Here is a 13,220-nt window from a genome sequence, read left to right on the forward strand (position 1 = left end):
TTTGCAGTAAACAGCTAGCTGACCCCGACGGCAGGTACCTCCTGCTTCAGGGCACCATCCAGGATAATGAGATTACTATTATGAGTTACTATGCCCCGAATAATAATCCGGGCCCCTTTCTGACCCATGTCTGCTCCCTGCTGAGGGCCCACCAGAGAGGTGTCCTCTTCTTGGCGGGCAACTCCAATGTGACATTTAATCCCTTTATGGATAATTACCCGCCGGCCCATAAATCCCCTTCTCCATCAGCTAAAAAATTCTTGCAGGCTCTACAAAACCATGATCTCATAGATGTCTGGCGGGAACACCACCCTATCGGAAGGGATTATACTCACTATTCCCACCCTCATCATTCCCATTCCAGGATCGATCATATGTTTTTGCTACGTAAACTTCTTCCTCGGGTAGCCTCCGTTTCCATCTTGACGGTCCCCTGGTCTGACCATGACCCAGTGTTAACTATATGTCACTCCCTCTGCGACAAGCCGCAGGGCGCCCCTTGAGTCATGAATTACTCTTCTTTCTCTGGAACCGAAACTTAAGAGCCTCCACGAGGCCTCTGAGGATTATTTTAAAACTAATGCTGGATCGTATCCTCCCCAGTGACGCTTTGGGAGGCCTATAAAGCCATCCTTCGGGGGCAGGTCATTCGTATAGCGTCCCAGAGGAAAAGGGAGAGGGTCCAGACCCGCCATAAGCTTGAGGAAAGGTTGGAGGCTCTCTCCACAGCTTTTAAACACTCCCCCTCTGTAGCAAACCGTAGGCTATTAAACAAGGCTCGTTTGGACCTGGACCTATGCCTAATGGATGATGCAGAACGCACCCTCTGTTGGGCTCGTCAGAGGTGGTATGCTAGGGCAAACAAACCCAATGCTATGTTGGCCAGGAGGTTGCAGACCTTCACTCCGAAATTTCAACCTATCACTTTGCACACCCGCCATAATACTCTGATGGGTAACCCCCGATTAGTATTGGAGGAATTTCGCTATCGCCTGGCCAAACTTTATTCCGCCCCGACTCAAACGTCGACTCTGGACCTGGGCATTTTCCTAAAGGACTTATCCTTGCCTTGCCTTGATGTCCAGATGTCACTTATGGACCGTGACATACAGGTCTCGGAGGTCCTGCAGTGCATTAAGGAATTGAAGGTGGGGAAGCGTCCAGGCCCAGATGGCTTCACCGTCTTGTATTACCGCAAGCTGGCTACTGTGCTGGCCCCTCACCTGGCGGCTGTGTACAATGCGGTGAAGGGAGGTCACTCCTTTTCACCGTTAATGTTGACGGCTAATGTGGTGATGATCCCCAAGCCGGATAAGGACCTCTCTTCTTGGGCCAACTTCCGACCAATTTCCCTGATCAACATTGATGTGAAAATCTTGACAAAAATCCTGGCCACTCGCTTGAATTCCTTCCTCCCCCGGCTGATTAAAAAAGATCAAGTAGGTTTTGTCCCCCGGAGGCAAGCTGGCGATGCCATTAGACGGCTCGTGCAAGTCCAACACCTGGCGCATACTAGGTCTCTGGAGACAATGTTTCTTTCTCTAGACGTTACCAAAGCCTTTGATACCCTGTCCTGGTCATACCTGAAGCGGGTACTTACCAGCTATGGCTTTGGCACCTCCTTTATGGGCTGGATTTCAGCTATCTATGACTCTCCACAGGCCAAGGTGTGCTACTATGGCTACAACTCGCCGGCCTACCCCATACGTAGGGGAACCCGTCAGGGGTGCCCACTCTCCCCACTACTATTTATCCTAGCTTTGGAACCCTTAGCGGAAGCGATTCGGTCACATGTGGACATCTCTGGAGTGGAAGTTGCGGGTACTATGCATAAATTGTCACTGTTCGCAGATGACATTCTGTTGACACTTACAAACCCCAGGCTTTCCCTTCCTAACTTGTTCTCTCTTTTGGATACATTCGCTGCGCTATCGGGCCTGGCAGTTAACCCAGCGAAATCTAGGGCGATGTCCATCAACCTGCGGAAATGGAATCCTTACAAGCCGCATTTCCTTCCAGTGGACAACAACATTACCGTATTTGGGGATCAGACTTTCACCCAAGTACTTTACCAGGCGAATTACCCCCCTTTATTTCGGAAGCTGACGGGCTTGCTTGGCTCATGGTCAACTCTCCAAAATCTCATGGTTTGGCAGGATAGCGGTGGTGCGTATGACTTATCTCCCAAAACTGTTGTATTATTTTCGAGTTTTGCCGGTTCCTGTACCCCTCCATGTACTTAGAATCCACCAACGCAAAATTATGCGGTTTATCTGGGGCTCCTCAAAGCCTCGGATCAAAAAGCAGGTTCTTTATGTCCATAAAGCTAACGGCGGTATTTCAGTCCCTAATTTACATGTATATTACACGGCAGCGGGTATCGCCCCCCTGTCCCACCTACATGAACGCCATCAAATGCCGCTCTGGGCAATTCTCAATATGGTGGACTCTCATCCAATTCCACTAGCATCCCTTCCCTGGCTCCCGAAAATACAACGCCCACCAAACATAGGCCCCGGCCTGGCCCATTCCCTTCGTCTCTGGGATACAGTGAAATACTCTGCAGGTCTCCAATCTCCCCATCTCCTGCTTCTTCGTTTTCTACACTGTCCCCTATTCCCGCCGGGCTGTGATAACCCCAGTCAGTTAGCGTGGTGGACGGATCATGGTTTTGTAGATGTCCATTCCTTGCCCACCCCGACTAAAACTATCCCTTTTGCAGCCCTTCGGTCATCCCATGATATTCCCCTCAGGGAATTTTATACTTACCTCCAACTTAAGCACTTCCTTCACCAATTGATTGGGCCCCAGTCTGCTCCCTACACTGTCCCCTTTCGAGAGCCTTTGTAGATCTCGGCCCCATGCTTCAGGGATGATTTCTCTCATTTATACAGCTATTTTATCATCTACGAAACCGCCGCTCCGGCCCTATCATCTTCAATGGGAGGCTGAATTGGGTAAACAGCTTGACCCGGAGGACTGGCAAGCTATGACCAAGGCACTGCCTACATGCTCCAGAAACGTCCTCTTCCTGGAGAATGCGTACAAGGTGTTCTATAGATGGTATTACACCCCGGCGAGGCTGGCAACATTTATCCCGTCTCACTCCCCCCTATGCTTTCGCGGATGCTCGCAGGAGGGCACCATGGCTCACATCTGGTGGACCTGCCCTAGGGTGACCAGATTATGGGTCAGAATATATGCTCTACTTCGTATACTCTTTCATGCGGATATCAGGAGAGACCCCTTTGAGGCCCTCCTGTGGAAACCGATTGCAGAGCTCCTGCGTCCACAGCGTCAGCTAGCTGCACATATATTTACTGCAACCAAAATCACAATAGCAAGGGCCTGGAAGACTCCGGTTCTTAGCTATGAGGCAGTCAAGAACTGTGTGAATGATATTATGGTGAACGAAAAACTGACAGCGATGGCATCAGATACCCATGCTAAATTTCGTCGGGTCTGGCAGCCCTGGGTGGCTTATACCCGCCCATCCAGATTTGATCCGGTACTCCTCTCCCTTTAACCGTTGGATGTCCCCCCCACTCCAGGGACCCCCCCGCCCCCCCTTCTTTCCCCCTTTTCCCTTCCCCCCCTCCCCATTTCTTCTCTTTTCTTTCTCTCTTTCTTTTCTATACTTCTATTACTACCTCTTTCTCTTACTTGCTGTTCTTTTGAATCTGTCTCACAGCACACTCAGGCTGCCCAGTGGCAATCTCTGACCAGTAGTGGGTCTTTTATTTCCCTTTTGAAAGCAGCCCAGACTCATCTGATCGCTGTGTAAGAGTCTTGTTTGACTTTCTATCTGCTATGTGGTTATCCGACATAGGTGCCCCATCGAACAAACTCTGTCCACCCCTACGCCCCTTTAGTTCTGCTCTATGGAGTGCGGCTGTGTGTTGCCGCCAGCCTCGGATACTCCTAAATGATTATTATGGGTCGGACACGAGCCCAACATTGTTAAGTCTATATGTAACGCTTCACATGTTATATGTTTTTGACAGATCTTTGTCATCCCAGTATTGTCTCACTGATGTGAATTTTTCAATAAACCTTTTGTAAAAGAAAACAATAGGGAAAGCAAACCTGTCTACAAGGATGCCCAGCAGAGTAAGAGGAAAATCCCCTGCAGGCCCGTCCTACGTGTTCCAGGGACATAGGAGCACAAAGTCCTCTGACCTTATCAATCCAGTAGAGTGTTCACAGTCGTAGAGCGAGGCAGAGGAACCTCAGCCACACAGCTTAGAATGACCACCTAATTAAAGAGGTAGTAAACCACAGATAAAAAACCTTGTGTGTGCGGCAGGCCCCCTAGAACCCCCCTAATTACCTGCCTGAGCTGCTTCTCTCTCCAGCGATGTCCACGATCCCCTCAGTCAACCAGGACATTCCCGATTGGCTGAGACAGAGCAGCGGTAACACTGGCTACCAAGGCTGTCAAAGTTAGTCAGCCAATCATGGGAGAAAGGGGGCGGGGCCAGGTTGGGGCTCTGTGTCTGAATGGATACACGCAGCTCTGACTCAGCTTGGGTGCCCCCTGTAGCAAGCTGCTGGCTGAGGGGCACTTAAAAGGAAGGAGGGGCTAGGAGCAGCAAAGGAGGACAGAAGAAGAGGAGGATCCAGGCTGTTCTATGTAAAACCAACTGCACAGAGGAGGCAATTTTTTTTTTAAATAACAAAAGAGCCTTTATAATCAAAAAAAATAAATTCTCAGCAAGGCAATGTCATAATGTGCAAGTATGCATCACATACTAGCAAATTATGCGAGACTTGTCTTAAAACGAAGCCCTAAAGCAACGCCCTGTCACCGCTGAGAGGATTTCCATCTTCACCCGGTCTTGCTTCTGGGTTTGCAGCATCCTGCTACATGAGTGGCAGACGGCGCACGGTTTACAGCACAGGCTCTGAAGGTCTGGCATACCATGACATCACTGGCTGCATGCACTCTGAATATCGCCTATACCATGCAAGTTTAGGAAATATTCACAGTACCTACAGGTAAGCCCTACCTGTAGGTAAAAGTGTTAAAACTGAGTTTACTACCACTATAAAAACGAACAGGGAACTTTGACATCCTTTAGGGAAAGTTTCCAAAACATGTCAATCAGCCACAGTAGGAGAGCCTGAACCAAATAATCCAAAACCAACAGGGAGCCCTAGATGCATGCCATCTCCAATGGGCAGTGTCTGCAGCAAGTTTGCAGGATGCAAGGTTTGCCGACAAACATCCAGCCCTCCAGCGATGGCTTCATTCTGCCACACATTAGACATAGCACACCCAAGTGTACAAATCGCTGTCCCCAGAAGGCAAGAACAGTGCTTCTAAAAGGGAACTATGCGGTTGAGAGTGACATTCTCAACATCAGCATAGGAACGAAGTCACTTGCCCTGTCAAAAGAGAGAATTCCCAAGCCTTCTCGTAGGTAAAAGTTTTACAGTATTAAAGCAATGTCCAACTGTCTAGGTCAAAAGGACCTATTCACAGCAGAAGAATCAGGTGCCAACTGCTCCAGGGAACCAGGCTTGATTTCCAGACATAAATACAGCCCAGACAGGAATCCTCCCACAATAGGGGCAGGGAACTTTGACATGTTTTGAGAATTTTTCCTAAAGGATGTCAATCAGCCACAGTAGGAGAACCTGACTCCAAATAATCCAAAACCAACAGGGACCCCTAGCTTCATGCTATCTCCAATGGACAGTGTCTGCAGAAAGGTTGCAGGATGCAAGGTTTGCTGAAAATCAAACATCCAGCCCTCCAGCGATAGTTTCATTCTGCCGCACATTAGACAGATATAGGGGTCATATAAACAGCTGTTAGACCCACAGGGATCGCCTGCATGTCTCATCTCAAGTTCAGACTTTCAGATATCAAGAAGTTTAAGGAAGAGCAAAAGGAGAAGAGGTAATGTAAAAACAGTAAGCTCTGGTACCATACTATCCCCAAATTAGGAAGGAGGGGGGAGTAGTATGACTAGGAAGATTCCACTTCCAGAAGGTGCAGTGTGCTTCAGAAAGGATCTGAGCTGGTCAGCCTTACTCGGTATCAGACAATGAAGCATGGTGGTGGCAGCATCATGCTGTAGAGATGTTTTTCGGAGAAGAAACTGGGAGACTAGTCAGGATCGAGTAAAAGAGAATTTCAGCAATGTACAGAGAAATTCTTGATAAAAAACCTACTCCAGAGTCCCATGGAACTCAGACTGGGGTGAAGTTTCAGCTTCCAACAGGGCAATGACCCTAAAAACACACAGCATACATAAGGAGTGACTACAGGACAACTCTGTGAATGTCCTTGAGTGGCCCAGCCTTGAACACAGTTGAACATCTCTGTAGAGATTTAAAAGTGACACTGCACCAACGCTCTCCATCCAACCTGATGGCGCTTAAGATGTCCTGCAAAGAAGAATGGGAGAAACTGCCCAAAAATAGGTGTGCCAAGCTTGTAGCATCATACTCAAAAAGACCTGAGGCTGTAATTGGTGCCAAAGGTGCTTCAACAAAATATTGAGAGCAAAGGCTGTGAGTACTTATGTACATGTGATTGTTTCTTTTTTTTATTTTTAATAGATTTGCAAAGATTTCAAACAAGCTTCTTTTACATTGTCATTATGGGGTATTGTTTGTCGAATTTGGAGGAAAATGATGAATCAGGTGGGATGGAGAACGTCGGTGCAGTGTCACTTTTTGATGTTGGAATAAGGCTAGAACATAACAAAATGAGGAAAAAGTGAAGCGCTGTGAATACTTTCCAAATATTATTATATATACATACATATATATATATATATATATATATATATATATATATACATATATATATATACACACATATATATATATATATATATATACACACACATACATACATACACACACACACACACACACATACATATACACACACACTTTTATTCTCACCTTAATGCTATTTTACTATATGAATACATTATATGTGGCTTTCTTAGATGACTTGTTTGCTTGCTGCAGCCATTTGGGCAATGCAGGGTTAACTTGCAGATGGAGTGGAAAACATATAAAGACAGCAGTGTCCTGTGACCAGCCTTCCTTGAAAAAGATCAGCGGTATGCAGTTGAAACATGTCTGTATCGGCATGGGGTTATGTCGCCATTACATGTGCATTGTTGTATTGTGTGCACTGTCTTTAGCGTTTTTTACTATTGCATACATACTGGGTGTAAGCAGCCGGGGCCCAGCCATTGGTGTTAAGCTGATTAGTGCTCTGCTTCTATTGAGCCTGTCATTAGGCACAATGACACTGCAGTAGCAAAATTGAAGCAATATGCAGCTGGCAATAAAGAGTGAGGGTCTTGTTTTACATGTCATTTAGTCCTTTTGCATTAAGGATTTGTGTGTGAGCGCTGCAGGAATTGTTTATAGTACAAAACTGCGAATTTTACAGAATCTTGCTTGGTGTCCATATTAAAATGTAGTATTGCTTTTAAAACTGGAAGCTTTGGTTATTTGGTCTTGAACTAGCTATAGTATAAATGTTTCTATAACCTCATTCTTACCCCCATCTTATTTAACACCAGTTGTTCTGCCTTTTGCCATGAAGTTAAATCAAGCATTCTGTCAACAAAAAAATTTAATTACACTACTTTCATAACCTACGGGTAGCCAAATCAAAAAGGCAACAAAGCAAAATAAAACTAACCTTATATCGCTTAGTCTTTTGGTTTTCTTCTTCAAGAAGGAGTTCATATTTAGCAATCTCAGATTTAATCGAGCTTACAAAACTACAGTGATCCATTTCCATTGGCTGTACCTGTCAATAAGCAGAAAAACACATCATTAGTTTTATTGTTTTTACATATAAAAACATAGATGTAATTATGTGGGAGCTTATCTGAAAAAGCTTTCCAGACAAGTTATTGTTTAATCACTAGTCAAAATATAAAGTTGTTAGTCAAGGAGATAAAGTGCAAGTCCAGTCAAATTTTTTTTGTTTTTTTAGAATTCTGGACAATGTGGAGAAGAATTAGAAGCCATGTTTCTACTGCTATCTGGGGCTGTTTCAGAGATTTGCCTTTACTGTCATCACAACCATAACTTCAGCAGACAGAAGTGAGAGAAACTTGAACAGGGATATGGACAATTAAAAACATTGCAGGACTTCTAGCCTTCCCCTAAAGCACTCATTTTTATCTGCACTTCTGTGTTAAAAAACAGAACAAAAAAACCCCCAAGAGCTCAACGACCACCACCAGCCTGCAGCATTTAGCATGCAGGCTGGTTAAGGCCTTGTTTATACTTGTGGCTTGGGGGTGGTAAAAACTCTGCTCAACTTCACATTTTCTATAATAATAATGCATGTCCAGGGGAAGACCGTCATGCCGTGGAAACAGCAAAGGTGCTGGATGCCATAGCCGCTCTCCAAGGTACCCTCACGGCCAAAATAGAGGCGACAAAGATCGATATTTCACTCCTGAGACAAGACCACTCTAAAGTGAAAGATAGGGTTACTGAAGCGGAAACCCGTATTAGCAACGCTGAGGATATTTTACATCCATTACAGAATTCCACTGAGGACATGCAAAGGCAGATCCAACAACTTTACTCCCATCAAGACGACATGGAGAATAGAATTCGCCACTGTAACCTCAGATTTATTGGATTGCCTGGACAGACTGAAGGTAAAGACCCGGCAGAGTTTCTGGAGAATCTCCTCATTACCACATATGGCAGGCAGGCCTTCTCAGTCATGTTTGCGGTGGAGAGAGCGCAATGAATACCAACTAAGCCCCCACCTGCAGGAGCGCCCCCCCCAACCTTTATTGCCAAGTTTCTGAATTTCAGGGACCGGGACAAGAACATGCGGCTTACTAGAGAGAAGGGAAATATACCAGTGGGTAATGGTCATGTAGCGGTGTTCCCAGACTTTTCTAATGAAGTACACAGGGAGAGGTCTCAGTAGCAGGATGTGAAAGGTCGCCTTAGGGTGCTACATCTTAAGTATGCCATGCTCTTTCCAGCCAGACTTGGAGTGGAGGATGACGACTGGGTACAATTTTTTGAGACCCCCGCTGTGGCCTGGCTGGATTGACACAGGAGACTGGAATAACTAATGAATCAGATGGTCTCTACTGTGAGTACTTTTTATCAAACGCCACCCCCCCCAGCCCACGATGCATACTTTTTCTCTGTTGACATATGAATCCTGGGGTTCAATTCAGCTCTGGATTTGTGGGAGGGGGGAAGAAATACAGGCAGGGCCCTGTTTATACTGTGTTCCATGATGAGGTGCCCGGTGGACCTATATCACCTGGCTGGAATCCCTTGCCTGGATTGATGGACTTCCTAGTACTGTTTGCACACATATGACTTCCCACACTTTGCTTCCTTCTCCCAAATCCAGCCATCCTACAGGGCTATTTAATGTGACCAGCATGTTGGAGGGCAGGAGGAGCACAGTACAGGAATACCAGGGAGTACTGCTCTTGCCCCACTGCTTCACAGCACATTGTTCAGTGACTAATCGACCCCCTAGGAATGACATTTACTGTTGCATCATATCAAATATTGGAACTAAGCCACGCACCTCCAGCTATATTTTAGTGCTGGACGACTATTGCTCTGTTCACTTTTGGGTGTCTGATGCTCTCACCAGGTTGGGGAGGTGAAGAGGAAGGAGGGATGTTGCCCAATTAGAGGTCGTAAGTTATGGATTTAGTTGTTTAAATGTCTGTTTATGTTGGTTTTGAGATGCATATTTACCTACTTACAAGAAGAGATATATATATATATATATATATATATATATATATATATATATATATATATATATATATATATATATATATATATATATATATATATATATATATATATATATATATATATATATGTTAGAAGGCTGGCTGTAGGCCAGCCTGTATTTGTGGGAGGAGTCGGAGACTATATAACCCTCCTCCTCTGTCAGGGCCAGGGTTGGGGTTTTCTAGGTGGGAGCTTGTCTTTGCAGAGCGGCGGTCGGCCGCCTCTCTCCCTCATCTCTGGGTCCACTGGCTTGTGGTGGCCGCCCTGCTGTCCCCCTCCTTTTGGTTCCAGCAGGGAGGGGGGTTGCTTCTCCCGGCATCAGGCTGTGTGAGCATGACACCCTGTGTACATCCCTATCACCTACTGCTAACAAACTTATGACCTACTGGGTTTCGGGTATGGGGGAGGACGGGACGGTTCATCCATCCGTCCTACTTCCTCCCTTTACCACCCACAGCTCTGGCTGACGTGCCGCCCGCCTCCTTCTCCATGTGCTCATGCCGGGGGTGAGGGGGGGCGTCCTTCTGTCATCTTCCGCCTCTCGTTGGGGGGATGTTCACCTGCTCCACGAGGGAGCCACCCGCCAGCCCCGCCGTTTCTCCTCGTGGGGGGGGGGGGGGAGATAATCTGCCGCGCCGCCTCCCCCTCCCTCACATATGCTCTGTTCTGATGATTCTCCTGGTGGGGGGGAGGGGAGGTGGTCGGCCGCCCCCCCCCCCCCCCCCCCATACACACATATGTTGTACACCCGCCGATTTGGTTGTCCTTCACTCTCCCCTCCCTCAGCTCTCCGGCAGTCGGCTCGGTGTTCCTGCGGGGGGGGGGGGAGGAGCTGGGGCGGCCGATCGTCGATCGCCCCCCCCCCCCCCCTCGCCCCACACTGGAAGCAACATCCGCCTGCTATCATATCCCCATAGCTCCGTGGGGCTGGCATGCGGCCCGCCTGCTCTTCCCGGCGCTCAGGCCGGGGGAGCGGGGGGGCGTTCGGCCATCCTTCCACCTTGCCATGTCCCCAGTCAGTTCCCAGCTCCACCTGGGCGCGCTCATGCCGGAGGCAGCGGGATGCGTCCTTCCTTCCTGGTGCATGGCTGCACTCTCCCTGCCCGCCCACTCCCCATGCGTCCAGCCATCGGCTCTCTCCCCCCTCACAAAAAAATGATGATGATGATGATCGGCCGATTCTCGGGGGGGGGGGGGGGGGGTATTCGGCCCCTCACATATGCCGGGGGGAGGGGGGGTTGATCGGCCGTCCTTCGCCCACATTCTCCCCTCCCTCAGTTCTCCTGCGTGCAGTCCGCCCTTCCCACCGGTTTTTCCCGTGGGGGGGGGGGGGGAGGTAATTGTAGCTTCCATCAGCAATTTTCTGCCAGCGTTTTCCGTCATAGCGTTCTGCCAGCGTTTTCCGTCATAGCGTTCTGCCAGCGTTTTCCGTCATAGCGTTCTGCCAGCGTTTTCCGTCATAGCGTTCTGCCAGCGTTTTCCGTCATAGCGTTCTGCCAGCGTTTTCCGTCATAGCGTTCTGCCAGCGTTTTCCGTCATAGCGTTCTGCCAGCGTTTTCCGTCATAGCGTTCTGCCAGCGTTTTCCGTCATAGCGTTCTGCCAGCGTTTTCCGTCATAGCGTTCTGCCAGCGTTTTCCGTCATAGCGTTCTGCCAGCGTTTTCCGTCATAGCGTTCTGCCAGCGTTTTCCGTCATAGCGTTCTGCCAGCGTTTTCCGTCATAGCGTTCTGCCAGCGTTTTCCGTCATAGCGTTCTGCCAGCGTTTTCCGTCATAGCGTTCTGCCAGCGTTTTCCGTCATAGCGTTCTGCCAGCGTTTTCCGTCATAGCGTTCTGCCAGCGTTTCCCGTCATAGCGTTCTGCCAGCGTTTCCCGTCATAGCGTTCTGCCAGCGTTTCCCGTCATAGCGTTCTGCCAGCGTTTCCCGTCATAGCGTTCTGCCAGCGTTTCCCGTCATAGCGTTCTGCCAGCGTTTCCCGTCATAGCGTTCTGCCAGCGTTTCCCGTCATAGCGTTCTGCCAGCGTTTCCCGTCATAGCGTTCTGCCAGCGTTTCCCGTCATAGCGTTCTGCCAGCGTTTCCCGTCATAGCGTTCTGCCAGCGTTTCCCGTCATAGCGTTCTGCCAGCGTTTCCCGTCATAGCGTTCTGCCAGCGTTTCCCGTCATAGCGTTCTGCCAGCGTTTCCCGTCATAGCGTTCTGCCAGCGTTTCCCGTCATAGCGTTCTGCCAGCGTTTCCCGTCATAGCGTTCTGCCAGCGTTTCCCGTCATAGCGTTCTGCCAGCGTTTCCCGTCATAGCGTTCTGCCAGCGTTTCCCGTCATAGCGTTCTGCCAGCGTTTCCCGTCATAGCGTTCTGCCAGCGTTTCCCGTCATAGCGTTCTGCCAGCGTTTCCCGTCATAGCGTTCTGCCAGCGTTTCCCGTCATAGCGTTCTGCCAGCGTTTCCCGTCATAGCGTTCTGCCAGCGTTTCCCGTCATAGCGTTCTGCCAGCGTTTCCCGTCATAGCGTTCTGCCAGCGTTTCCCGTCATAGCGTTCTGCCAGCGTTTCCCGTCATAGCGTTCTGCCAGCGTTTCCCGTCATAGCGTTCTGCCAGCGTTTCCCGTCATAGCGTTCTGCCAGCGTTTCCCGTCATAGCGTTCTGCCAGCGTTTCCCGTCATAGCGTTCTGCCAGCGTTTTCCGTCATAGCGTTCTGCCAGCGTTTTCCGTCATAGCGTTCTGCCAGCGTTTTCCGTCATAGCGTTCTGCCAGCGTTTTCCGTCATAGCGTTCTGCCAGCGTTTTCCGTCATAGCGTTCTGCCAGCGTTTTCCGTCATAGCGTTCTGCCAGCGTTTTCCGTCATAGCGTTCTGCCAGCGTTTTCCGTCATAGCGTTCTGCCAGCGTTTTCCGTCATAGCGTTCTGCCAGCGTTTTCCGTCATAGCGTTCTGCCAGCGTTTTCCGTCATAGCGTTCTGCCAGCGTTTTCCGTCATAGCGTTCTGCCAGCGTTTTCCGTCATAGCGTTCTGCCAGCGTTTTCCGTCATAGCGTTCTGCCAGCGTTTTCCGTCATAGCGTTCTGCCAGCGTTTTCCGTCATAGCGTTCTGCCAGCGTTTTCCGTCATAGCGTTCTGCCAGCGTTTTCCGTCATAGCGTTCTGCCAGCGTTTTCCGTCATAGCGTTCTGCCAGCGTTTTCCGTCATAGCGTTCTGCCAGCGTTTTCCGTCATAGCGTTCTGCCAGCGTTTTCCGTCATAGCGTTCTGCCAGCGTTTTCCGTCATAGCGTTCTGCCAGCGTTTTCCGTCATAGCGTTCTGCCAGCGTTTTCCGTCATAGCGTTCTGCCAGCGTTTTCCGTCATAGCGTTCTGCCAGCGTTTTCCGTCATAGCGTTCTGCCAGCGTTTTCCGTCATAGCGTTCTGCCAGCGTTTTCCGTCATAGCGTTCTGCCAGCGTTTTCCGTCATAGC

At 48.9% G+C, this 13,220-nt stretch overlaps 1 protein-coding gene across 2 annotated transcripts in view; it reads right to left on the reverse strand.

Moving 5' to 3' along the window:
- Positions 1-13,220, reverse strand: part of UCHL5 (ubiquitin C-terminal hydrolase L5) — a 119,448-nt gene that overhangs the window by 29,426 nt on the left and 76,802 nt on the right. For both annotated transcript variants that reach the window (XM_077452571.1, XM_077452570.1), the window contains exon 9: positions 7,679-7,789. In XM_077452571.1, the coding sequence (XP_077308697.1) occupies positions 7,679-7,789 (111 nt within the window). The remainder of the gene's footprint in view (positions 1-7,678; positions 7,790-13,220) is intronic.

The sequence above is a fragment of the Lithobates pipiens genome, unplaced genomic scaffold (genome assembly GCF_037356315.1).
Source record: "Lithobates pipiens isolate NorthernLeopardFrog02 unplaced genomic scaffold, aLitPip1_a1.2 Scaffold_23, whole genome shotgun sequence".
NCBI classification, from domain to species: Eukaryota; Metazoa; Chordata; class Amphibia; order Anura; family Ranidae; genus Lithobates; species Lithobates pipiens.